The sequence below is a fragment of the Perognathus longimembris genome, chromosome 22 (assembly GCF_023159225.1).
Source record: "Perognathus longimembris pacificus isolate PPM17 chromosome 22, ASM2315922v1, whole genome shotgun sequence".
Lineage (NCBI taxonomy): Eukaryota > Metazoa > Chordata > Mammalia > Rodentia > Heteromyidae > Perognathus > Perognathus longimembris.
The window spans coordinates 3282888-3310567 of record NC_063182.1 but is presented as its reverse complement, the minus strand read 5'-3'; the positions used below and the strand labels follow the sequence as shown (position 1 = coordinate 3310567).

The 27680-nt window shown below is 47.9% G+C and overlaps 1 protein-coding gene across 6 annotated transcripts in view; it reads left to right on the top strand.

Annotated features, from left to right (window-relative positions):
* The first annotated feature begins 17361 nt into the window (after positions 1-17361).
* Positions 17362-27680, top strand: part of Tcerg1 (transcription elongation regulator 1) — a 52493-nt gene continuing 42174 nt past the window's right edge. For all 6 annotated transcript variants that reach the window (XR_007208632.1, XM_048331104.1, XM_048331103.1 and 3 more), the window contains exons 1-4: positions 17362-17458; positions 23730-23955; positions 25193-25345; positions 26419-26884. Coding sequence is in view for 5 of the 6 variants with exons in the window: in XM_048331104.1 (XP_048187061.1) it covers positions 17400-17458; positions 23730-23955; positions 25193-25345; positions 26419-26884 (904 nt within the window). In the remaining variant the exon portion in view is untranslated. The remainder of the gene's footprint in view (positions 17459-23729; positions 23956-25192; positions 25346-26418; positions 26885-27680) is intronic.

Here is a 27680-nt window from a genome sequence, read left to right as displayed (position 1 = left end):
ACTCTGCCACTTGAGCCACAGCGCCACTTCTGGCTTTTTCTGTTTATGTGGTATTAAGGAATAGAACCCAGGCTTCATGCATGCTAGGCAAGCTCTCTACCACTAAGCTGTATTCCCAGCCCCTGAAATACTAATTTTTAAAACTGAAAAAGAAGAGAGAAAGAAAAAACAAGAAGCAGATAGCGGTGATGTGTTGCAATATCCACTCAGTTCTCCTTCAGTGGGCCTCTCCTTCAATCTCTACCACCCTCAAATTCGCTCATTAGCAATGTATTTGGATAGCAGGCTGCTGGTGGCTCACCCCTGTAATCCCAGCTACTCAGGAGGCTGAGGTCTGAGGAAGCCAGCCTGGGCAGCCTGAGAGTCCATGAGACTCTCTTCTAAAAGCCACAAGTGGAGCCAGAAGTGGCTCAAGCGGTAGAGCACCAGTCTCGGGTTCAAAAACCCAGGGACAGTGCCATGCCCTGAGTTCCAGCATCCGGACTGGCACCACAAAAAAAAGCTTTGAGAGTATTTATATAAGAATGCTCCCTTTTGTGCTAAGCAAATGCTTTTCTTCAACGTTTACACTTTGCTTATATTTTATAGGAAGCTCACATTTGTTACATACTTTATATGCTGTCTGTTTCAGTTTAGAATATTTTATTTCTATAAATTAAAAAGGTAATTTTTAATAGACAAAAATGACAAACCCCATGTTTGTCTGAATTCTTGGAGTTTTAGCAGGTTTTTGCTAAGGTTATTAACAGTAAATAACTATTCATCCCAAATAACTACAGATACACAAATTCAGAAATATTTTTCTGTCAAATTCTTTCTTATGGATGACCTTAAAAAGTTTTTTAATCTAATTGTTACAAAAAAGGTATGAAGCATACATATTAATGGGCACCATGTGATATTTGATCTCCATGTGACTGTGTAATCAGTTTAGACATATCTCTCATCTTAAAACTTAACCACCGGGGCTGGGGATATAGCCTAGTGGCAAGAGTGCCTGCCTCGGATACACAAGGCCCTAGGTTCGATTCCCCAGCACCACATATGCAGAAAACGGCCAGAAGCGGTGCTGTGGCTCAAGTGGCAGAGTGCTAGCCTTGAGCGGGAAGAAGCCAGGGACAGGGCTCAGGCCCTGAGTCCAAGGCCCAGGACTGGCCAAAAAAAACAAAACAAAAAAACAAAAACAAAAACAAAAAAAACTTAACCACCTCTTTATGGCAAAAAACATTCGAATTCCTTTTTTCTCCTCTCTCTCTCTCTCTCTCTCTCTCTCTCTCTCTCTCTCTCTCTCTCTCTCTCTCTCTCTGTGTATGAAGATACAGTGCACAAAGTTCAAGGTCATCCTGGGCATTGTTGGAAAGATCGCATCTCACCAAGTCAGGTGTGGTGGTATGCGTACATAGCACCAGCTACACAGGAGGCAACGGTAAGAGGACCATAGTCGGAGGCTGCTTGGGCAAAAGCATGAGGCTCTACCTGAAAAGCAAGGCACAAAGAGCCAGAGGTGTGGCTAAGGGGTAGGACACCTGCCTAAAGTCAAAACTAATACAGACAAAAAAACCAAACACCAACCAGCCAATAGCTAATATCCTATTCAACAAGGTAAGCTTGAGAGTGCTCTAAGATGTGGAACAAGACAAGTATGTGTTCAATTTTACTTCTTTTATTCAACGTAATGCTAGAAGTCCTTCCCCGAACAACTAAGCAAGGGAAAGAAAGTAAAAGCATCCATGTTTGGAAAGAAAAAGTCAGACTGTTGGTGTTTGCAAATGACACGATTTGGCACATAGAAAAACGTCAAGCATTCCACCAGATAACTATTAGGACTAATAAATTCAGGTTCGTCTCGGAAGAAAAAAAAAAAAGCACCATGCAAATATGTATTGCTATCCGCTACTAGCAAGTCATCCGAAATAGAACTAAAGCAATCCTACTTACAAAGCAGCTGCATAAAAACTTAGGCAAAGAGGTAAAAGATCTGTTTTCATCAAAAAGATGTAGTGGTAGTAAATGTTGTAATATCAAAAGCTGAAAAGTACTTTCCTATAGAACCTCAAGAAGTTGTTTTCCTTCTAAAATATTCAAAATTACCAAATCTGCGAGCAAAATACAACTAGTAATTAATGAATATTAACATTGAGGGACTTAAAATTTTCTTTTTTTCCCCAAATTTTTATTATCAAACTGATGTACAGAGAGGTAGAACTTAAAATTTTCAAGTAAAGCTTAGTTTTTTGTTTCCAACCAAACATTTCTATAATCATAAAGTTATTCACAATCCTTAAGTCTAATGTCCATGAGTTGCTAATAAAGACAATTAGAATTACGCCCTGTGCCTCGTGCACGCTTCCTCTAGACTAGGAACGCAGAGAGGAAGAGGGGAGAACACAGTCATAAAATCCAATGCACAATCCACAATATTAAGAAAACGGAAGGGAGGGCTTGCATGGGGAGCGGTGGCGAAGAATAACGAAAGAAGTGTATTCACAAACTGACGTATCGAGCGGGAACTCCTTTGTGCAACTACTTACAGAGAATAAAAAAACGTAATTGAGGGGCTGGGGATATGGCCTAGTGGCAAGAGTGCCTGCCTCGGATACACGAGGCCCTAGGTTCGATTCCCCAGCACCACATATACAGAAAACGGCCAAAAGCGGCGCTGTGGCTCAAGTGGCAGAGTGCTAGCCTTGAGCGGGAAGAAGACAGGGACAGTGCTCAGGCCCGGAGTCCAAGGCCCAGGACTGGCCAAAAAAAAAAAAAAAAAAAGTAATTGAAAATTAAGAATCCTACCATTTGGTGTTGCACGGTGTTCCGGAGCGGGGCCAATCCTGTTAGTTTGTAACTCCTGCTGGCTCGCAAACTGGGACCCGATGCAAGCGAGCCGAGGGGCGTCCATCCCTCCTGGGACAGGATACTTTATTTTGCAAGAATCTGTAGCGTTTATGGAAGCTCAGGGGAAAGGCTGGACAAGTTCACTGATTCATCTCTTCTCCGACCTCAGTGCTGCGGCGGCTGGGGTTTCCCTCGCACTGAGGGCTGTCCTCTGGGCTGCTGGCGTGACAGTTCTGCATGCCAGCAGGAGAAGGTCTCCTCTGCTTACTGCAAGGTAGGAAATACAGAAAAGCATTCCCCTGGGCGGCGTGCAATGGGTGTCAGATCCCACATGGTCATGAGTACATTTCCCTTTCATTGTGTGCTTGTGGTGCAACACTCCAAACGGGAAGTCCAAGATGGAGGCCCACCTTGACCGGGCACAAGGGGTTGTCCCAAACTCAGTACAAATCCACCACGTGTGTCACCTGACTAAATACATGACCATGTAAACGTTTTGACGTTCGTTCTCTTAGAGTATTTTATACCAGCACGTACGTGCTATTTACACATGGAATCCTAGCTACTCATGAGGTTGAGGATTATTGTTCAAAGCCAACTCTGAGCAGGAAAGTTTGTGAAACTCTTACCTCCAATGAACTACTGAAAAAACCACTGCGGCTCAAGTGGTAGATAGACTGCTTCAGCAAAAAAGCTCAGGGACAGCGCCCAGGCCCTGAGCTCAAGCCCCAGAACTGGGGAAAAAAAAAAAAAAAAAGCAAGAAAGAAGGAAATCTACCTTCAAAAAGAGATCATGTAAGATCTTCTATCAGTTTCTTCTTCTACTTAGTATATTGTATACTGCTTTCCATGTTGCTACATAAAACATGTTCACTTTGTATTTCTAAGAATTGTATTGTTACACCAAGTCTTTTTAGCCACGCTCTTCTTAATTGACATGTTTTGCCTCAACTGTGTCAATATGAAAATCATACAACAACTACTCCTGTGCCTAGATTTCCACAGGGTTTAAACTCATGGCTGCCTTTGGTCAATTGCCATTAATTGACATGTGTTAGAAAAAATACCTATACATGTATCATACAAAATCACGTAGTTCTTACTCTTGGTTTTTAAAACTCTGAAGGTTTTCTTCCAGATATTCTTGAACAACTAAGTTCTAGATGAATTTCTTTTTATTAATATACTCTGTGATCCGAGAAAACTTGATACATGAATATGTCTACCTGGGCATGGGAGTGGCATCTGCCGATCATTCCGGCTCTGATGGGAAGACTGAAATAGACAGGCTGCGCTTCAGATGGACATCCAGGCAGGAAGGGAGCCCCGCCTCAAAGGAACCAGCTCACCACTGCCGTCAGAGGCCCCGGTGGGGCAGATTCTCCCACGCGTGGACGAGGGCCACGTCCAAGCCACCGAGGGCCCCCCGAAGACAACCGGGCGAGGGAAGCGGGAAGCAGCCGCTTTGTGCCCTGCACTCGCGCTCGACGTGGGACATCGGTCTTCTGTCCTCGGGCTGGCATCTGCACCATCAGCTCCCCTGGTTCTTGAGCTTTGGTCGTGCATTTATCTATACCACTGGCTGGCCTGGTCTGGACTCATCCTGCATCGCCATGAAGCAGCACCTTAGAATAACTCTCTTGTGCTCTCATCTCTCTGATATGTACACACACACACACACTCACACACACACACACACACACACACACACGCACACGTACCTATAGGCCAGGCTCATGCCATGACAGAGAAATTTCCTCTTTAGCACCCGTTAGGAATACTTCTCAGTGAACCATTCTATTTGTGGTTACAGAATACTCTCAATTTTTGTAATTATCGCACATCACACATATATATCATGTGTCATATATATATATATAATTTTTTGTATTGCATTTGTCCTGTATCTCTTGAGAACTTTAATGTGGCATATATACAAATATTTGCTTATTTTTGCAAGAACAAACCTGAAAGAAAGAACAATCCTGAAGTTAATAAAATTGGCTGTCTATAGGTGTGGAAGAAAATTTCCCTGAGTCATCCTGGCATGTAGTTTTGAATTGTGAACTGTGGTATTGTTTTGTCATAAATATTTGAAAAATAAACCAGCAAGGACAGGAGACTAGTACAGCCTATAAAAAGGAACAAATGAAACCTATTTCAAGGGTTTACCTGCAAGCAATCTTGAACTTGCCAGTAGTCATAATGATGTAGTTTCATTCTGATTCTTTTGGGCAGATTATGACAAAGAGCAGAGAGGAAATATGCTAAGGCTGGGGAAAAAAAAAACAACAAACCAGGGCTGTCACATAAGAGAAAAGAAATAAAAACAAGGACTGGGAGAAACACAGTTAGATAAGGGATAAGATTAGAAAACGATGATAGGATTGTCAATCTTGTGATCTTTCTAAAGCCCCCAATATAATAGTCGACTCTGGAAATGTTTACTCATGGATTGAAAAGGGGAGGACTCTGTGGGGTTGACTTGGAGCTGGAAGACCACGCGGATTTCTTTTCTTTTTTTTTTTTTGCCAGTCCTGGGCCTTGGACTCAGGGCCTGAGCACTGTCCCTGGCTTCTTTTTGCTCAAGGCTAGCATTCTGCCACCTGAGCCACAGCGCCACTTCTGGCCGTTTTCTGTATATGTGGTGCTGGGGAATCGAACCCAGGGTTTCATGTATACGAGGCAAGTGCTCTTACCACTAGGCCATATCCCCAGCTCCGTGTGGATTTCTTGATTTGAAATAAAAATCTCCTTCCCGACTCCCCCTCCCCCCCCCACCGGGAGGCCCGGAAGCAACAGCAGCTGCGTACTGTCCACTCCTGCCTGCCAGGTGTTGGTGTCTAAGGGCTGGCTATTTCCTACCGCCAGGAGCCAAGTGTCCTCAGAAAAGTGACTAGCTCCGGGTGCAGGCCAGGGAAAGTGTAATATGATCTCAAGGCTTTCTTGTCTAGGGACGGAGGCAGTGCTCGATACTGAGCTGGGCGCAGTGACCTGGGCCTGTTACCCAGTCACCCAGTCAGGACAAGAAGTTCGAAAGATACCACTACCACCGCCCCCCCCCCCACAACCAATGAAAGCAAGCGAACTGGGCATGGTAGTGAGTGCTTGTCACCCTCGCTATACCCCCCCCCAAAAAAAATGTAGAAAGAAGTGTGACGGTGGCTGTCCCAGACATAATCACGAGGTACTACCTCAAACGTAATCAAAGCAAAGAAGGTGGGAAGTGTGCGGCCAGTGGTAGCACACTAGGCTAGCAAGTGCTGGGGGACAAAGAACGCGCAGAAAATTAAAAGCAAATGTTTTTGAGGGGCTGGGAATGTGGCCTAGTGGCAAGAGTGCTCGCCTCGTGTCCATGAAGCCCTGGGTTCGATTCCTCAGCACCACATACACAGAAAACGGCCAGAAGTGGCGCTGTGGCTCAAGTGGCAGAGTGCTAGCCTTGAGCAAAAAGAAGCCAGGGACAGTGCTCCGGCCCTGAGTCCAAGGCCCAGGACTGGCACACACACAAAAAAAATGTTTTTGATGGAGAGATGTCAGAAAGACAGATCAGCTTGAAGGGGAGCCTCTTGACCAAATATGGGACAAGGTGAGAACCAGAAATGAAACTGAGGATAATGAATAATCTGAGTAGGTAACGGTCTTCAAGAAAATTAAAAGATGACTGTATGGGAGAAGAAAGCTCTTTATCTTGGAATGCCAGCTATAATGTACACGAAGTGATAGGATTAGAAAAGTTGTGATTTTCGTGATTAGTGTTGTAATAGCTGATCAGTCAAGATTTTTTTTAAAAAATGGGATAAAGATATTTCCAAATCCTCAGTCCATCCTTCCACACATAGCTTATTAATAACAAAGGGGAAAATAGTAGCTTTATAATAAAGAATTCCAGCAGACCTCAGGTTAAGCAGTTGATTAAATTTAGCATCACTTGTAATAGCATTCAATGGCATTGTGTGTCTCTTGATGAGTGGAAAAGGACCAAACAAGGGGGAAAAGAAGAAGAAAAGATATTTTCAGAATAAAGGAAATTATAAGACAGCATGTGACCCCTTATCTTTTTCTTTTCGAGATAGGGTCTTTCTATGTAACCTAGCCTGGCTTCAGGGCCAACTTGAATCCTCTTACTCATTCTGCTTCTGTCTCCCGAGAGCTGGAATTACAAGAGCGCATCACCATGCTCATCTAACAGCAAACGATTCTTGTGAATTCTGGATAAAAACAAACGAGAAGATAAAAACAAAAAACAAAAAAAGACCCCGGCAAAACAAAAGAAAATAAAAGCTCCAAAGAATGTTAGCGAGAAATATGAAGTCTAATGTGATTTTATGTTAGACAGTTATATAATCAGAGTTTAAGCTACTGTAATATGGAAGAATCTTTTTGTTTCTTAGGAGACACATGCTGAAGTTTCTATCTTATCTTGCCCGCAGACCTGCTGGCTAGTGACCTAGGACCTCAGCAACCTGGCCCGAAAAGATGAGCGCTGTATCAGTTGGGATCCTTTGGGCTTCAGGTAACAGAATACTTCAGTTAAGGTAGCTTAACCTGGTAAGAACACCTCCTATCCTAAGTCTCAAGGCAAATGGCTCCAGGAGTGTCAATTTATCTGCCCAAGGAGGCGGTGGATGCCCTCGTTTGTCAGTTTTGTCTATTTATTTCTTTGGCTTTATTTATCTCATTGCTGCAAGGTGGGACCCGCACCTTCCTGTCCCATGTTTCCAATCTGAGGTAACTAAGGCGAACAGGAAGGAATGGGCTAGATCTCTCGGGTGTTTTCTTTATATATACATATGTGTGTATATATAGGTATACATTAGTACCTACGCATATCCATACACACATATATACATATATACTAAAATCATTGTACAAAGGGGTTTCACTTCCCTATGTCAGTTTATGCATTCAATTCGCTTGGATCGGTGTCATCTCTCCCATGATTCTCCACCCTACCCCATCCATCCCCAGGTTTTTCCTCTTTTGTATGCAGGGTCACAGTCTTGGAGACGTCCTTCCCATTTCACTCTCCTTACAAATTAACGTGGCTCCCCTCCTGGGTGGTGTCCTGAGAGGGAATGAAGAAGGCTGGATGTTGGAGGGACAGCCGGCTGTGCTTCTCACACGAACCACCTCCAAAAGCCCCACCTGAGAGTGCTCTTCACGGCGAAGCTGACACTGACCGGGGGGACCAGGGACGGAGTCGAGGCCCCGACCCGGCCAGGCCACGAGCCAGCCAAGAATAGGGCAAGGAGACTGGCCCTCGAGGAGGTAAGAAGATGACATCCGTGGGGGAAAGAGAATGGGCTGGGCTCCGTCCGCTTCCTGGGTGCTTGCTGCTTGTGATTTTAGACCCAGGCCATGTCAGAAGCACAGGGAGCACTTCTTCTTGCTTAGCAGCAGCAAGACAGAACCAGGCACGGCCTTCATGAGAAAGAAGCATCGGGTAAAGGCGGGCCAAAGGCGGAAATCGTGCCAGGCCTTTGGAAGTTCTAGAAGCAGCTCTGGCTTGGGGGAGCTCTCTGCCTCTGGTCTTGGGGTTTCATTCTTATCTCTGAGGTGGAGTATCTGGTTCCGAGCCTCTGGTTATCACACCTCTACCCACATCCCCCGAATTTCTACTCGCGTTCTAAGAACTCGAACGGGGGCGGTTAGGACCTTAGTTCAAGTTTCGGCTTCTGGGAGCAGGGGAGTTGAGGTCAGGCCAGGTCGGGCCAGGTCGGGTGTGTAGCCCGTCGAGTCCCGAGACTGCAGGTCGCAGCAGAGACGCGTGGAGTGGGGAGGAGCAGAACCGGACACAGGGCCCCGTCCTGGAGGTGGGAAAAGCACCTCTCGGCACGCCCCACCATCTCCTTAAAACACGGCCTGTCTAGTTTAGGCACGGGGAAGGAATTCCTCCCAGGGAACGTGGGGTAACATCTGGAGACATCTGGAGGCAACTTGAGGGGAGAAGAGGCCCTAGACAATCGCTCGAAACCCTGGGCTGCTCTTAGGTCGGCAAGAACGAGCAGGTCCAGAAGATCAACCGCCCTGGGAAGCCCTGAGGCCCCGTGAGTTTAGTGGGTGTTGGCCGAGCCCAGTGGAGCATCTGGACTGGGGGGTGGGGGGGAAGGGGGGGGCGGGCTGAGATCCAGGCAGGGCACGCAGCAGTCTTACTGAAGGAGTCACGGAGGCCCACCCAGGTAAAGGCAGGGGACCCCGGAGTCCTTGCCCTGTAGGGTCGGGGGGGGGTGGGGGATGAGGTGCTGAACAAGACAGGGTGATCCCGTCAGACACGGAGGCAAACACACGAGTTGCTCTTGCCATTGCCCAGGGCACCCAGGAGCCGCGATTCCTGAAGCCTCTAGCAGCTGGGATGGGAGCTTTCTCAACCGCCAGGCAGGCCGGAACTGGCGCTCAGCCTGAGCCTTTTCTTTTTCCTTTTTCTTTGTATATATAACATCTGCTTTTGTTTCCTAGGGGACCTTGTGAAACTAAAAAAACAAAACAAAACAAAAATCTGTGACTTAGTTCAGAGACTCCAGAACTAAGGAGAAGAGTTGTTGTTGTTTTTTTTTTAAAGGCCGAATACTTTCCTAACACCCCGATCCTTACAAGGCAAAGAGAATAGGATTTGAGTTTCCCCTAAGTTTTCTGATCCACGCTGGAATGTAGAGAAGTCTGCGTCTCTGCTGCCCTCTGCTGGTGGGAAGGGAGACGAGCAAGGTGGTTTGAGAGGAGGCCAGCTCTTCCGTGGACCGCTCCGTCTGTGGCTCCGTCCGTGTCCCTTCAACTTTTCCACCGCACTTGCAGAGCTTACCCACGTGCTGTGCAAAGACCCCAGCGCAGGGCTGCAGTTCAGTACAGGGGAACACTCTGTTCTCGTGGAACGGGTGTGCTGGCAAGGGGGACAGGATTTGAATAAGCCCACAAACTGGAAATACGCTACGGGTATTGAGGAGAAAAGGCACCCCCCCGGAGTGGGGACCGGCAGGGTGGGAGGGGGTGGCCACAAAGAGAAGACAGCCCAGGGGGACCCTGAAGTCGGACCAGGACCTGCAACTGTGTGGAAGGAAGATGTGGATGTAGGCAGGGTCCCCGTCACAGAGGGACCCAGCCAGGGAAGGTAGGTTTCCATGGTGGATGATTTTTGTTCACGAGGGGAGACTCATAGGATCGTTAGTCTCTCGCCAGAAAAGAGCGTTTTCGCCAGGCGCCAGCTTGTAATCCTAGCCAGCCACGAAGCTGAGATCTGGAGGGCCACAGTTTGAAACCAGCTCTGGCAAATAATAATAATAATAATAATAATAATAATAATAAAATCCAAGAGACACTACTCCCAAATTACCAGCCAGAAGCCAGGGTGAGGATCACGCGGAAGAGTGTTGGCTGTGAGCCCAGACATAAAAGTCCAGGGGACCCCCATTTCCAAAATAACCAGCAGAAACAACCGAGGCTCAAAAAGCGAACACCAGCCTTGAGCAAAAAAGCCAAGCCAGTGCCGGGCCCTGAGTTCAAGCCTCAGTCACACACACACGCACACACACGCACGCACGCACGAGTACTCTTTTTCAACAGTACATATTTGCTATAGAGCATCATTGAAGATTTCCCCTTCTCCTAGGAACGTCAGAAAGCCTGAAATGCGCCTAAATTCCATAACTATTGAGAGGACTATGCTGTCGCCGGTGTGGATGATGGAAAGTCGGGCCGAGGGACAAGAGGAAGAGATGGAGCAGGCAGAACTGCGGTGAAACCAGAAAGGAATGAGAAAAAAGAACTGAGGTGTCTTAGAGGTCTGGGCTTCAGGACCTGCAGATGCATTTGCTCTGCAAGCCGGTGGGGGGGGGTGGGAAGAAGAGAGAGACAGAGACAGAAAGAGAAAACAGAGACAGAGGAAGGGAGGAAGACAGGCAAGGAGGGAAGGAGGCAGGGCGGGAGCCTCAAAGATCAGGGGGATGAGACAAGCAGCCCTGACAAGCGTCTGATAGGCAGACTCGGTTCCTGGCTCCTGGTGGGGACCGTTGGCGCGCACCCCGATTCATCCTCTCTCCTCCCGCTCCATCTGGGTGATTATACCCGACAGGGCCCAGGAGGCATCCCTCATAAAAACGGTTGTGGAGCCTCTCACTAATAGGAAGCTGCCCATAAACGTCAAGCGCTGAGAATTACAACCCCGCAGGCTCCTAAAAGAGAGAGTGTGGCGCGGCTCGAGGAAGCCGCAGCGACTGGGAGGGCACCGAGCTGTCTTCCCAAGCTGTGTTTCAGTTTCGGGGGAGATATGACCGGAGGAAGCGGAGCGCCAGCCGAGGCCGAGGTGGCTGGGAGCCTTTGGGGAAAGGCCCAGTGATCACATCTGTCGGCGACGCCTCCTTTCTCCTGGCGCGGGGCTGCTTCAAGGTGAGGCCCGGCGGATTCTGAACTTGTGCTAACTCAGCCAGCAGCAGCAGCGGCGGCGGCGGCGGAGGGAGGAACAAACTTGGCCTCGGGCAGCCTTGTGATTCTGGGGAATAAACCACGTAGCTTTCCCCACCATTGCCAACCCCTGACCCACCTGTCAGCCGGCTAATTAGTAGGCAGCCCAGGTGTTCTGCCGGCCTCGGGTCGGTCCCCTGCTCACCACCTGTCTGGCAGGGCTTTGATGCATCCCGTATGTCTAACAGCTGTGACCCCAGCCGCTTTATTTCTCCCCTTTTGTTTCTCTCTCTTTCTCTCTTTAACAGGCAATCACACCACAAAAAGTCCCCGGGACTCACTGTTAAGGAGGGCATTGTTGGGGGGGGGGGAGTTTCTAGAATTGGGGTGGGGACTAGAGAAATATGATCCAAAGATTCCAGTTTCCAGCTAGATGAAGAACTTCTTTTTTTTTGGGGGGGGGGGTACACACTTGAAAAAGTAGAACAAGTCAGGTATAACAGCGATGCCTGTAATCCTAGCTACGTGAAGTGCATGTACGAGGATCGCTGTTCAAGGTCACCCAGTACACGACCTGATCTGAAAAAGAACTAAAGCCAAAGGGGCCGGCGGGGGGGCATGACTCACATGGTAGAACGCCGGCTTCGCAAGCTCCAGGCCCTGAGCTCACACCCCAGGACCAGGCAAAAGGGAGTCAGACCGGAAGGTCGCACGTGGACACTGTGCTGGGCGCGGACCTCAGGCCTGGCACCTGTCACAGGGGAAGAGGGCGGGGCCTGGGGAGGGGGCCTCGCCTGGGGACTGGCAGAGCCGGTTGCAGCCGCATGGGTCCTGTCCTGACGTCTGCGCGCCGCCTGCTGCACCGGCCAGCACGGCCCGCGGATCCTTTTTCTGTTCTATTGCACGGGGATGGATAATTCCGTAAGCGGCTCCACTGCGCCCACCCCCCCCCCCCCCGGGCCCTGAATCAAAACGATACCAACGTCGTGACGTGTCACCCAGAGCCTGTCACCAACAGTCAGAGCGGAGGAGCTCGGTGGTAGGGCATTTAGTTATTTATTGTCAGTCCTGGGCCTTGAACTCAGGGCCTGAGCACTGTCCCTGGCTTCTTTCTGCTCAAGGCTAGCACTCTGCCACTTGAGCCACAGCGCCACGTCTGGCTTTTTCTATATGAGGGGTGCTGGGGAATCGAACCCAGGGCTTCATGTGTACGAGGCAAGCTCTCTACTGTTAGGTCGCATTCTCAGTTCTGGATTAATTCTATATGGTACTTTGTATTGTATCTTTCCCCTGTTTTTGCTATTTTTTTTTCCTTACTAGTTATTTCCGCCAGAAGCAGGTTTTCATTTAAATGTATGAGTTGAGAGTTGAACTACCCAGCAGGTTTGTCCTTCTTGGAGTTTTGTTGGCATGAGGTTTCTTTAGAGACTGCTTTCTCTACCAGCTTCAACTTTCCTAGGTCATGCAGAAGTATACTTAAGATTTGATCTGAAGTCAGTTTTTTGGTCACTATTGTAGTTTACCACATGCAATGCGAGCTGTGTTCAGTTTTAATTTGTGTTGGCTGTTTTTGTTTTTGTGTCTTTTTTTTTTTGGCCAGGAAGATCTGCTATGAAAAACAGATTAATAGGTTGTATTTATTTCTTAGCTAACCAGTAAGAAAATGGAGAGCATTTTGTGCAGCAGAGAAAGGAGATAAAACTGCTCAAGATTCAGACATGAAGAAAGAAAGATAGATAATGGAGGTGCACACCTGTAAGACTAGCAATCAAAGGGCTGAGGGAGGAGGATCAAGAGTTCAAGGCTAGGGGGCTGGGGATATAGCCTAGTGGCAAGAGTGCCTGCCTCAGATACACGAGGCCCTAGGTTCGATTCCCCAGCACCACATATACAGAAAACGGCCAGAAGCGGCGCTGTGGCTCAAGTGGCAGAGTGCTAGCCTTGAGCGGGAAGAAGCCAGGGACAGTACTCAGGCCCTGAGTCCAAGGCCCAGGACTGGCCAAAAAAAAAAAAAAAAAAAGAGTTCAAGGCTAACCTGAGTTACCCCTGAGTAAGACCTTGTTTCACAACTGCTTCCTCCCCCCAAAAAGACGAGGAAGTAAAAATTAGATGTTTTTAATAATGCCAATTGCTGTGCTTATTGAACACTTACAATAAGCCTTGCTCCAATCAGCTCCAATAGGCTGACATTCATTTAACCTTCATAGCAACTCTTTACAGACATACAGTTCTTTCCATTTTCAGATGGAGAGAACGATACAAAAATACTGGAAGTAAACTGCCCCAGATTGCACGATCCAGGATTCAAACCTAGGCAGGCTGTCGGGCCGGTGTAGCTGTCCTTGTACATTCACTGCTGCCTTGATCCTGGAGCAACAAGACCTCCTCTGGGGTCAAAGGACGGAGTGAGTCCAAATGTCCTTCTTCCAATCCACGCCGTTCTGCCCCTTCCGTGTGGCCTGTGTCTGTTGCCCTCTTAGGCTTCCTTTAGGGGAGGCGGCCCGGTTGCGAGGAGGGAGGCTCCTGCCCCTGCTCCCAGCATCTGAGTTCTGTGCATCTGTACCTCCATTTCTTTTGCTTCTTAGTTTTCCTCCTTAGGCCGTAAGCAGCTCCTTTCCCTTCCCCTCTTCCTTCTTCCCGCCCTTCCTCTTCAACCTCTTCCTCCTCCTTTTTCTACTCTGCTTGGACTGAGGCCTGAACTTAGGACCTTGTATTTTTTGTGCGTCGATCATGGGGCTTGAACTCAGCTGCCCCTGAGGCTCTTTTTGCTCGAGGATAGCGCTTTTTCACTTGGAGCCACAGCACCACTTTGAGTTTTTGAGTAGTCAACTGGAGATTAAGAGATTTTTTTTTTTTTTTTGGCCTGGGCGATTCTCAGATCTCAGCCTCCAGAGTAGCTAGGATTACTGGTGTGAGCCACGGAGGCACTGAGCTATTTTTTGTTTGTTTATATGATATGGAGGAACGGAACCACTAAGCCGCCTTCTCAGTGTGGGCCTTGTACTCTTGCTCGGCTTTGTTGCCCGAGGCTGGTTCTCTACCACTTGGCCACAGCTCCACTTCTGTTTTTTTTTTTTTTTTTTTTGGTTGTTGTTATTGGTTGTGTTATGTCTAGATTTTCGGTCCCCAAAGACCACCAAGGAGCCGATACTGATGCAAATGCACGAGAGTCTTTACTGCAAGCTCAAGCCTGGACTCCCAACCGTCACTGACACAGTGGATCTGGATTGAGAGCCCCGACCCTCAGATAGGCAGGGTTTTTATTGTGATTACTACAGGGGCAGGGTATTTCCAGCTTGGCAGATACTTGATTGGATGGTATTTAGCAAGCAAGTCTTGTCCTATTTCTATTGGCTATCTACCCTTTCAGTTATCTATTTTGGCTTTGATATCGGGAACTGGCCTCGATATCAGGAATTGACAACAGGTCATGTAGCACTGATGCAGGGGGTAGAGCAAGTCACAAATGGGTTAAGCAAGCCGTTTACAGAAGCAGAATGTTGCAGTCAGGCTGACCTAGTACCAACTTTATTTTAACAATTGCGACTATGTTTTCCCGTTACCACTATGCAAGCTTGAGCGGGCTAAAACAATCCAGTACTCAATCATAAGTAAACCAACCCAACAGTTACCATGGCATTTCTACTGTTGTGCCAAGTCGCGAAACCACCACCAAGAAGACCACCGAGACTCAGACATTCCGAAATGCAAAAGCAAGGCAAGGCCTCGAGCTGTGATTACACAGGGCTTATAAAGGCAAAAACAAAGTTACAACAATCAGGTGTGCAAGCAAGCAAGATGAGGACACAGGTACAAATCTGATTGGCTCAGGGCTCGAGGCATTCTGGAGGCAGTCAGAGTTAAGCATTCCCAGCGGTTAGAGTTCTTGACTGGCTAGGCCCTAATGGGCTTGTCCTGGGTTTGCTCACAGGGCCTGCTTATCTCAGATTTGCATGGTAAAGTGGGGTTCACGTGGTAAAGTGGGGTTCACGTGGTAAAGTGGGACCTGACTTCAAAGTCTGGCACTTTACTACTACTATTATGGTTATTTCTATAGTCTATGATCATTTTTTTTTTTTACTGTCCGTTACCATGGTTGCTACCCAGGTATAGAGGTGAACAAGTGCTCCCTACATTTTTTTTTTTGCCAGTCTTGGGCCTTGAACTCAGGGCCTGAGCACTGTCCCTGGCTTCTTTTTGCTCAAGGCTAGCACTCTGCCACTTGAGCCACAGCGCCACTTCTGGCCATTTTCTATATATGTGGTGCTGGGGAATTGAACCCAGGGCCTTAAGTGTATGAGGCAAGCTCTCTTGCCACTAGGCCATATTCCCAGCCCTGCTTCCTACATTTTTAAATGCCAAACTACAAGAAACTAGTCTCACGGGTGGGGGTGCAGGCCTCTAGCATGGAGTCATCACCAGGGCTTAGAAGCTGTTATAATTTTAACATTAAAACTTATATTTAGTTACTCCAGTTTTCAGGTTAGCCCTAACAGTTGGTTGGTGGTTCATTTGAGATAAGAGGCTCCTGGGCTTTTCTGTCCCTGGGTGGCTCTGCACATCAATCCTCAGGTCAGTAAGAGAACAAGGGTCGGGCTGGGAATATGGCCTAGTGGCAAGAGTGCTTGCCTCCTACACATGAAGCTCTCTGTTCGATTCCCCAGCACCACATGTATGGAAAACGGCCAGAAGCGGCGCTGTGGCTCAAGTGGCGGAGTGCTAGCCTTGAGCGGGAAGAAGCCAGGGACAGTGCTCAGGCCCTGAGTCCAAGGCCCAGGACTGGCCAAAAAAAAAAAAGAAAAAAAAAAGAGAAGAAGGGTCTGGATATGGTTCAGTATAAAGCATATGGGTCAGTGCTTCATCTCCAAAGTGGGTAAAGTTACAGCTATGTATTGGGGAGCCCACATTAAGTCTTGATGTTGTTCAACGCTCCCCACCACGTCCTGCATTCCAGTCCACCCAGTCACCCCGTTTTCGCAGGTTTAACCTTTGTGCTTTCTCCATCCGTGGCTGTCATTGCTTCGGTTCAGGGCTCACAACGGTCAGTCTCAACAGCTCCCTACCATCTCCCCAACAGTTTCACCCTGCTCAATCCTGCAGTCATGGAGAGTTTAAATTCTTAAACCCTTACATACTACTGCCTCTGACCTACAGAATAAAATGTGACCCTTTCCAGGCCCACCACCTGCCCAGCCCCTGTACTCTTGGTCTCAGTTATGGATTGACTGTACTGAAATTAGTGGAGGGTTATATTCTGATTCACAATCAGTTCACTATCCTTGACCTGGCAGGTTTGATTTGTAGAGAAGGGATAACTTCTAACGTTGCAATAATAATAATAATTAATAATGATGATGATGATAATAATGCTGAGTTCCTGTATACTTGGTCTCAGTTATGGACTGACTGTACTGAAATTAGGGCTATCTTCTGATTCACAATCAGTTCACTATCCTTGACCTGGCAGGTTTGATTTGTAGAGAAGGGATAACTTCTAACGTTGCAATAATAATAATTAATAATGATGATGATAATAATGATGATGATGATGATGATGATGATAATAATAAAGCCTCACCTCAACCCACGTCCAGAGCTGGCTAGGATATTTCATGGCGCACCACGGTGGTTGGAACTTGTAACTTGCAGGGCAAAGCGGGAAGACGCCGCTTTGCACAGCGGCCCTGTGATTGGTCGAGGGGGCGAAGCGGGCGGGCTGTGATTGGCTCATCCGACCAATAGGGTCCCGCGGCCCCGCGCGCTGCCAGTGGCCAACACGGCTTCCCCCCCCCACCCCTCCCCGCTCCCTGGGAGGGCGGCGGCCACGTGGCTCCCCCCGGGCTGGGCCGTAGGTGGGAGGACCTAGCGTTCCTCGCCGCCAGGGGGCGCTCGATGGCTCACTCCCCCCCCCACCCCACCCCGACCGAAGTCTCATTCACCCCGTAAAGCCCGGGAGCGGCCAATCAACCGGCTGTCTCCATACCGCTTTCAAAGTCGGCGGGCGCGTTGCCCAATCGCCAGGTAGACACCACCCGTGACGCGAGGACTGACGGGAAGTCGGGCCAATCACCTCACGGGTCTCGGCCGGCTCCGCCTCCCGAGTGTCCGATTGACGATCCCGCCGGCCAATCGGAGACGCCGGGTCGGCGGGTGGATGAAAGCGGCCCTCTGTAATGGCGGAGCGTGGCGGGGACGGGGGAGACGGCGAGCGATTCAACCCGGGGGAGCTGAGGTAATGGGCGCTGCCTTCCCTCGCATTTTGCCGCGCGGGCGTCCGAGAGGCGAGCGGGGCGGGCGGCGGGGCGGCGAGCGGGCGGGCGGGCGGGCGGCGGCGCGGGGCCCGGACCGCATGGGGCCGGCCCGGGGTGGGGTGAGGTGGTGGTGGTGGGGGGGGGAAGGGGAAGGCGGCTTGAATGGGAGCCGGGCCGGGCCGCGGCCTCGGCGCTGCCCCCCGGGGGGTGCGGGCGGGGTGGGGGTGGGGGGCCGGGGCCGCTCGCCGCCTCCGGCGCGGCCTCTGCTCGGCCTCGGGGCTCCGCCTCAGGGCCGCCGCCGCCGCGTGCGGGCCGGGCCGGGCGTCCGCCGCCCTCCGCCGCCCTCCGCGCCCTCCGCCGCCGCCGCTTCCGCCCGGGCGGCCCCGGGGCGCGCTCCCCACCCCCCACCGCCCGCCGCCCCGCCGCCCCGCCGCCCCGCCGGGCTCCCACCCGGGCAGCGAGGGCGGGAGCGAGGCCGGCCGGGCCGTCGCGGCCTGCGCGCGCGCGGGGGGGGGGGGACCCGCGTCCGTCCCCGGGGCCTCCCGGCCCGGCCGTCGCCCCTCTCCGCCCCTGCAGGACGGTCGGCTCCTGTGAGGGCGACTCGGGGGAGAACGTGTGTATAAATAAAAGAACATGGAGGAGGGGGGGTGGAGGGGTGGAGGGGGCCGCGGATCGCCGTCCCGGCCGCGCGTGCAGGGCCCCGGGCCCCCGAGCAGCCGCCGCTGCCCTGGTGGAGAGGATCCCGGTGAACTTCCCGCACCCGCCCAGCACCACGTCGGGGGAGGTCGGAGGAGGGGAGGGGGGGCGGGATCGAACCCAGGACACCCCCCCCCCCCGCCCCTCCATCCCCGGTCGGTGCTGCTTCTGCCGTGCGTTCCCCCGCGGTCGACGCCTGGGTTTGAACTCGGAGCCGCGCACTCCCTTGCCAGGCTCGTCCATCACCCCTCCGTCGTCGTCGTCGTCGTCGTCATCATCATCATCAACGTCGTCCTCAGCTGTCTATTTTCCTACGAGGTCTGGTCTGTGCGTCTGTTTAGGCTCCGGCTGGCCTCGAACCACCACCACCAGCAGCAGCCCACCCCCCCCCCCCGCGTGTGGTCGTCCCGCCCAGCGTGTCGGGGAGATGGTGGGCTCCCCTGAGGTCTCCGTCCCTTAGGCCGGCCAGGACCACCCTGAGGTCCCTTCCCATCTCCACCTGATTGGGAGGAGGAGTAGGTCCAATTATGGGCCTGAGTCACCGGCCCCCCCACGTTTATTCTTGAGTGGATCTCAGAAGAGTCTACTTGGCTTAGGGGACATTTTGCATCTACGGAGCCTCTAGCTCTGCAGCGAGGAAGAGGGTTAATAATCGAGACGTCGTCGCAAAACCCATCTGAATCGGGCTCTGATCAGACGGCCTGTTGTAAATATTTCAATACCTCCTCTTAAAGTTGTTCCGGGTCAGGAGCCGCTCGCAGGGCCCATAGTAGAGGTCCCCATCGGAGCATTTCTCACGGTTTACAGTAAAGTTGCTCCTGCTGTAGCCCCTGTGACGGCAGGAGTTAGGACTGGGAACCCTCTCTGTCCCGGCACCCGCCACACGCGTTTAGTAGATGCACTATAAATACATGGAGAGGTGCGATTTTATTGGGCTGCATTTATTGTGTTACGGGACAGTTACCGGTCTAGGTGTTGACAGTAAAAAAAAAAAAAATGGCCTTTGTCTTCAAGGAACTTTATTCTAATCAAAGTTGATCTGAGTTTGAACTAAAAATTCCAGCAGATGAAGAAATCAGCCGGCTTGTGTAAAGTGACATGTCCTAGGGTCTGAATGTGCGTCTCATAAGTGTACTTGGACTCACACTTTCCCCATGATTTGAAAGACAGAGAGCGAGAGAGCATCTTTTTTACTATGGTGATAGGAAATTTTGTTGTGTGCTTTCTTCACACAAGTACTTGTGTTGTCCTAAAATATTGGAAGTGGTGGGAATGCAAATTATGTACCATAGATGGAAAACTTACAGATCCAAATACCATTTCTCCTGACTGGCTCCCTTAACAAGTTATTTTGTTTTATTTTTGTCTATAAAAATTGTGAGGCTGGAGAGCTTGGAACAGATACTTCCTGAGGAGAGCTCACTGTATTAAACAAAGTGATACAACAGCACCACTAAAGGTACTATATGCTAGTGGGTAAAGATGATACACATGTAAACAAAGAGATTTCTTCCCAGTATTTGTCATAAGCTGGAATTGGATAATGAGTCAGAAAGGTACTGTGAGAGGCTAAAGGCGGGAAACAGTTTGAGGTGTTACTTCGACTGGGGCTGAATAATGCAGAGCAGATCTGGGAAGAATATGCCAGTAGTCCCCTACTATAAGAGAAGAGGCTTCAGTCATGAAGACCAGAAAGAATGGTCTTTGGAAAGGTCAATAAAGGTCAGGTTACATGGGGACTCCTAATACACAGTCATATTAGGTAATATAGGTAATAGTAATAAACACTAGGTAATAGTAGTAGACACTATTGCTCACACGAACACCATTTAATACCAATACTATTGCTGCAGTAACACAGCAGCAGCACTAGTAGCTGATACTTCATAGCACATCTGTACTCTTTGCTGTTCCAAGCATTTCATGATCTCATTTTGCTTTCATTGCCGGTTCTGGCAATGTGAGGAAGTTGTGTATGTGAAGAGCTCAGCGTATCTTCTGTACGTAAGGGACTTCAGAAGGTGGCCTCTTGAAGCTGTTGGAGGAGGAAATGATGTGAGTTTTGTCACCACTTAACTAGTGACAGAGATTAAAGGCCATCTAGTCCAATTAATAATGACCAAGTGCCTTTTATAGGTGAAGCTGTGGATATGGAGGATTGAAAATAATGATAAGAAGTAGACTGTTCAGGACACTTACAGCACCATCTCGAATATTGCACAAATACTCTGTCATTGCATAAAAATAAGAAATAGCATTACTATTCCTTATTCACTTACACCTGAGGAAACGGGGGGTTCTGGAAAGTATGTTACTAGCCTTATAACAAAAAATAGAGCTCTGGTGTAACTTCTTCATTCTGGAGTCTTAAGTGTTTGACTTAAACAGGTAGTATGAACTTTTAAAGAAAAATGAAATATTGGAGTTTTGGTTTTTTTTTTTTTAAATGAGAGGTAGACTGAAAGGAAATCTTAAGATTGAGCTTCATTGTTAGCTGTAGGCTGAAACAGAATGGTTAACTTTTGTGTGCTCTAAAGGTTAAGACATTCCTTAAGTAACAGTATCTTTGAAAGTGCCTGTCATTCGAAATACTCTCTCTGGTTACGTTTCAGCTTTCCTTTTATAGTACTGTTTTGGACTCATTTTTCTAACCTTTGGAGCATAGCATCACTTGCAAATTTGATTCAGTATTCTTGGTAGCATAGTTCTGGACTTGTTTACAATCCTACTGCTTTCTTATGAGGCAAATCCTGGGTTAGAATTGAACTGTGATGTGGAAAATTTCAAAGAAGTTCCAAGAGTAATCATATGCAAGGTGTTGAAAAATGTAGGAAAATTGTACAGAATCCAGCTTGGTGAGGAGAAAAGTATATGAATGATTTTTTTCAAATATACATGAAGGGGGCTGGGGATATAGCCTAGTGGCAAGAGTGCCTGCCTCGGATACACGAGGCCCTAGGTTCGATTCCCCAGCACCACATATGCAGAAAACGGCCAGAAGCGGCGCTGTGGCTCAAGTGGCAGAGTGCTAGCCTTGAGCGGGAAGAAGCCAGGGACAGTGCTCAGGCCCTGAGTTCAAGGCCCAGGACTGGCCAAAAAAAAAAAAAATCAATCAAATATACATGAAGGATATAATCTTCTCATGCAGAAATGTAGATTGCGTGCATAATGTAAATACTGGTATTTAGTAAATTAATGACGGCAAATTATAGTGGATTTGTGTGTGCGTGTGTGTGAATGTGTACACATTTGCCGGTACTGGGGCTTGAAAACTTGTGGTATTTCCCTGATAAATTTGAAGATGAGAATCTCGGATTTGTCTGCTTGGATTGGCTTCCATCTTTGGTCCTCAGATCTCAGCCTCCTCAGTAGCTAAAATTATAGATATGAACTACCAGTGCCTGTTTGAAAAACAAAACAAAGCTAACATACTCATGTTTTTGAGATTTGGTCTAATTCTGTTGCCGAGGCTAGCCTAGAGCTTGTGACCTTCCTGTCCCCCAGACTGAGCAGCCGTGACTACAAGTGCACATCACCATGCCTGGCTGCGGTAGTAACAAGATAAGGTTTCACATATCCTGCTTGTAGCTTTTGTACAACCTCACCATTGTGTTCTGCAACAGCATTTGTTGAACCTTACTATGTCCAGTTCTAGTTAGGTGCTGGGGATACAAGAAAGAGCACAATTCCTATTCTGAGGATCTTACATGACAGTGTGGTGCTTACCAGCTCTTTGCCTGTGTTTGGGTCTTGTCTTGATGAATGAGCTGTGTGGCTTTGAGCAAGTTACTTAACCTGTGTTTCCTTTGTCACCTGTAAAATGAAGTTGGCAATGCTATTTCATAGGACTATTATTAATACTTCCTATCTTAAAAGGGTCATTTCTTTTAAAAAGATGAGGCACTTAGGATTATGGATAGATCACACTGTCACTTCTGGTACTATTTGCTTTAATGCCACAGGGAAAATATTCATAGGGAAGAAACACTAGACTAGTGTTTTATAGTGAGGGATTGGGCAGGCAACAGTAAAGGGAACGTCTTTCTCTTTAGATGAAGAGAATACCAGAGCCACCTCTCCTACAAACTTTGTATTTGGAAGTAATTTTAAGCTTACAAAATACTGCAAAAATAAAAAGAGCCCTAAATGTTTTACTGTTTCTGCTTTATTACTGCATTCATGTTCTTTGTCATTCTGAATCATTTGTGGGCCAGATACATGTATTTATGGCCTTCTATTCTCATATACTTTTTTTTTAATCCCCATATACTTTGGTGTGACATTTTTCAGAACAGTGGTTGTGTGTGTGTATGTGTATGCACCAGTACTGGGACTTGAACTCAAGGACTCATGCTCTCACTTGGCATTTTTTTTTTTCCCCATCAAGGCTGGTGCTTTATCTCTTAAGTCACACCTCTACTTCCAGAATAGAGATATTCTTTTACCTCTAGAGGTATTTGGTTACTTAGCCTATAAACTTAAAATGATAGACCTGATTGATCCAGTCATGTCATTTATGCCATTTCCTTTAGTATAGAATCCAGTATAGAGTTAATATTGTATCATGACGTTCTTTAGTATTCTTTATCTTTGTTTTTTCGATATAATCACTGACATTACTTTCTTTCTTTCTTTTTTTTGCCAGTCCTGGGGCTTGGACTCAGGGCCTGAGCACTGTCCCTGGCTTCTTTTTGCTCAAGGCTAGCACTCTGCCACTTGAGCCACAGCGCCACTTCTGGCCATTTTCTGTATATGTGGTGCTGGGGAATCAAACCCAGGGCCTCATGTATATGAGGCAGGCACTCTTGCCACTAGGCCATATCCCCAGCCCAATCACTGACATTACTGAAGCGCACCCTGACTCCGATAGAACATTCCTCGTTTTGTGTCTAATAGTTGTTCATTCTTGTCTGAGATTGGTGATCTGTCCTTCTCAGTCACAGCATCCATCTGTCCTTAGATGATAATATTTAAGACCATGTAAATATAAATACCCCCTCCTCGTGTCCATCCAAATCTCCCCCTAGGTTTAGCAACTCCTAGTCATTTTGCTGAGCTTTTTTTTTTTTTTTTTTCCTCACCATGGTGGTTGCAAAATGATGGCTTTCTGACTTGTATTTATAAGGCTTTTAGGCTGTTTGGTTTTGTGGACCTGGCGTTTAAACTCAAGGTTTTACACTTGCTGGGCAAGCACTCTGCCAGTAGAGCCTTGTCCCCAGTCTGTTTTTGCTTGTAGTTTTTCAAATAGAGTCTCTCTTTGTGGTAGGACTGACCTAGGATTACAATCCTTTTCCCTGTACCTTCCTCTGCATGGGGAGAATAGGTGTGTCCCACCATGCCTGGTGTATTGATTGAGATACCTCTTGCTCACCCCTAACATATTTGTTCCCCCGCCCCTGTACTGGGCTTACTTAACCTTTACTTTTTTATTCTTCCTGAGCCACCATGTCTGGCTAAGTGTCTTTTAAATTTGATTAACTAGAGTTTAGTGGCTGGATTTTTTTTTTTTGTGATTTTGAGAAACATTTGTTCTTTATCCCTCCCCCCCCCCCCCAGGATGGCTCAACAGCAGGCCTTGAGGTTCCGAGGCCCCGCCCCCCCACCAAATGCCGTGATGCGAGGCCCACCGCCTCTGATGCGGCCTCCTCCGCCTTTTGGGATGATGAGAGGCCCTCCCCCACCGCCTCGGCCCCCCTTTGGACGCCCTCCATTTGATCCCAACATGCCACCAATGCCTCCTCCTGGAGGGATCCCTCCACCCATGGGCCCTCCACACCTCCAGGTAAGGAACAGAGAGGATGCCGTTGGTTTGTGAGTGAGCATCGCTGCCGGCGTTCTCTGTAGGTTTCATCTTAAAAAGGTGTATTTGTAAGGGAGAAGGTAGGGGAAAATACTTGCATTTAACAAAGTTCTTATAGGAAAATTGCTTGAAGAGCTTGAAGAGACATCTATCTCTATTTTAGTACTGTAGCTCCTAATAGAGTACTGGTAGTAATGAGTATAGAAATCAAGAATGGTGTTTATGACTCTAGGAGTGTAAGGGGAGGCACCCAAAAGGAGGGACAAAGTATAAATAAATAAGGCAATGGTATTCATTAGACACTATGTTGGAAATGAACTATGCAACTTGTGGGTGGGAATAGGAGGGAAAAACTGAGAGAGCCAGGGAAGGGGTGACATTGTCCAAAAAATGTGCTCTCTACCTGTCTTAGGTAACTCTAGCTGCTCTCTGTACATCACTTTCATAATAACAGTAAAAAATTTTAAAAAGAAATTGAGGAATTATGCATATGAGACAAAGAACAAAGAAGTTCCTACCTACCTTTATTTAATAGCTCTGAATTATCTTTTGTAACTTGTCTCCTTTGTGGGAGAAATTTGGAACTGGAAGGCATTTATTTAACGATGACATTTTCAGTGATTTGTATTGAGAGTAAATACAAAGTATGTGTATATTTATATACGTATGCATATGAATATATTCCTGAATAATAATTCTCCCCAGAAATGATGGCCTAGGATAGAATTTGGAAAGAGACAACTGATTTTGTAGGAGGCAAGCACTTTTGCCACTAGGCTATATTCCCAGCCCCGAGACAACTGATTTTGTAAGCACGGTATTTGAGGTTTTCCTCTCCTGGTGGCTAATTGGAGATAAAAGTCTCACGGACGTTCCCTGCCGGAGCTGGCTTTGAGCCACGATCCTCAGATCTCAGCCTCCTGAGTAGCCAGGATGACAGGTGTGAGCCACCAGCACCAGGCTAAGTTTTTCTTTTGAAAATAATCGATCGCCTGTTATATGGAAAATGCACATACAGTATAAAGAACACAAAATGTCACCCGTGATATCCAGAGTTGCCTACTATAGTATTTCTACATAATTCCTTTATTAGGTTACTAATCAAATCTACTTCAAAACGATTTCCTCTTACCATGCTTTCTTTTGGGCGGGCCTCGGTAGTAACTGGAAGGGAATGAGCTAATCACAAGTGCCTGTGACGGCTGTTTTGACTTGGCAGAGACCGCCTTTCATGCCTCCGCCCATGGGGACCATGCCGCCGCCGCCTGGAATGATGTTTCCCCCGGGCATGCCTCCCGTGACTGCTCCTGGTGCGCCTGCGCTGCCGCCTGCTGAGGAGATCTGGGTTGAAAATAAGACTCCTGACGGGAAGGTAAGTTAGAAGACAGGGCTTTACCTCGCCCCCGTGGTGACAAAACTCAGGGCTCTGGCAGACAGAGAACGCCCGTCAGGGGCTGGGAATGTGGCCTAGTGGCAAGAGTGCTTGCCTCGTATGCATGAGGCCCTGGGTTCAATTCCTCGGCACCACATATACAGAAAACGGCCAGAGGTGGCGCTGTGGCTCAAGTGGCAGAGTGCTAGCCTTGAGCAAAAAAAAGAAGCCAGGGACAGTGCTCAGGCCCTGAGTCCAAGGCCTAGGACTGGCAAAAAAAAAAAGAGAGAGAGAGAGAGAATGACCGTCAGTTCAGTATGGGATAGAGTACGACTCCATCCACTTGGAGCCTGCCAGATGGGGCTTCCGTGCAGATTGCCCAGTCTGAGGACACCCGGGGTACAACCATAGATCTACTTGTGGTTTTGTAGTTTGGGAAGCTTGAATTTCTGGGCTTGGGAATTTGCTAGCAGGATTTGTCACATAGTGCAACTCATAGCTAAGAGTATAGTTAAAATACAAACCCAAATTGCCATAGAACAAAAGGTGTATGGGGCGAATTATGAAGGAAAATAGACACAAGCTTCCAAGGGTCATCTTCCAGATGAATTACCCAGCGTGTGTTTTAATACCCCCACAATGTGAAGTATTTTCTACCAAGAAACTCACTTGGGCCTACGAGACTTCCTTGAGGGTTTTCATAGGAGGCTGGAGTCAGGTCTATCACATGCCAGAGTTCTAGAATACCAGAGGATAGTAAACGTTCAGGATGAATTGCATTGTTTACATCAATGTTTTAGGCATAGTGAACCACTAATGGTAACACTTCAGAAATCCAAGTTCCCAGACTCCAGCCAAGTGTTTGCTTTGTAAGCAGGACTTTTTGTTTGGAAGATATTATCTGTAGTCCCCAGATATATGAATAATCTGTTTTGATCTGCTTTCTCTTTTCTAAGTTAGATTTAGACACCTGTTAAGACAAAATACAGTAGCAATATTATTTTTTAGTAGTAGTAGTTGTCAGATTCTCTGATACCAATGGTTTTTATTTTGTTTTCTTTCCTGGCTTTCAGGTTTATTATTATAATGCACGGACACGTGAATCTGCATGGACTAAGCCAGATGGAGTTAAGGTTATTCAACAATCAGAGCTGACACCTATGCTTGCAGCGCAAGCACAGGTTCAGGCCCAGGCCCAAGCTCAGGCCCAAGCTCAGGCCCAAGCTCAGGCCCAAGCCCAGGCCCAAGCTCAGGCCCAGGCTCAAGCCCAGGCTCAAGCTCAGGCTCAGGCCCAGGCCCAGGCCCAAGCCCAGGCTCAGGCCCAGGCCCAAGCCCAGGCTCAGGCCCAGGCCCAGGCCCAGGCTCAGGCCCAGGCCCAGGCACAAGCCCAGGCTCAAGTGCAAGCACAAGCAGTAGGAGCTCCTACTCCTACCACCAGTAGTCCAGCACCTGCAGTATCTACTTCAACATCATCATCGACCCCGTCCTCTACTACTCCTACCACCACAACTGCTACTTCAGTCGTGCAGACAGTATCAAGTGAGTACCGCCCCAGTATGTGTTTTCATTTAGTGGCTAGAGAAATAAATAGGAACTGAGCTCTAAAATGACTGTGTCCTTGGTGTTGCCCACATATCCTGGTATTAACCTTGTTGTTGCTTAAAATACATTTTGACATCAAAACTTCTTGGTTGAAAAAATATCATGAGTGGAAGAAATTATTTGCCCAGTTGCAATTCATGAAGTTAAACTCTAGAAGTGCAGAGTTAACTACCTAGCTTGCCCAACACTAATGACGTGCTATGAGATTTGCAAAATAAATGTTCAAGTGTTTGCCCATACCTCACGTGTGTCCAAGTTTTTCTAATTGAGGAGGCAAGCATAATACATGTAATAGAATAGTGTGCAACATTGTACACTGAAAATAAAAAGATACAAAAATTTGAGAAATAGAATGAGTGAACTACATGGTCATTGGAATTTGGGGGGATAGGATTTGATTAGGTTCACAGAAAGTTGGGAAAGCTTTTCACTTCAGAACAGAAATGAGGAAATGAGAATTGATGTCACTTGGGAATTGTCGCCACGCTCTTTCCAAGGTGAGCCAGTTTATATTGGCTAGTGGGCAAGGGCGACGCCAGATTATGACCCGTCTTAAGAACTAGGCAGATGGCCCTGTAGAAATGCAGATACTGCGAGATTTTGCTAGGTTTTTGGGACTTTTTAGAAACTTTTGGAGATAGTCTTAGAGTGGATTGTAGACCAGTTAAGCTAGGAGTTATAATAGAAGCAATCAGAAAGAAAAGAGAGGTTTCAAATGTACAATGTTACAGGC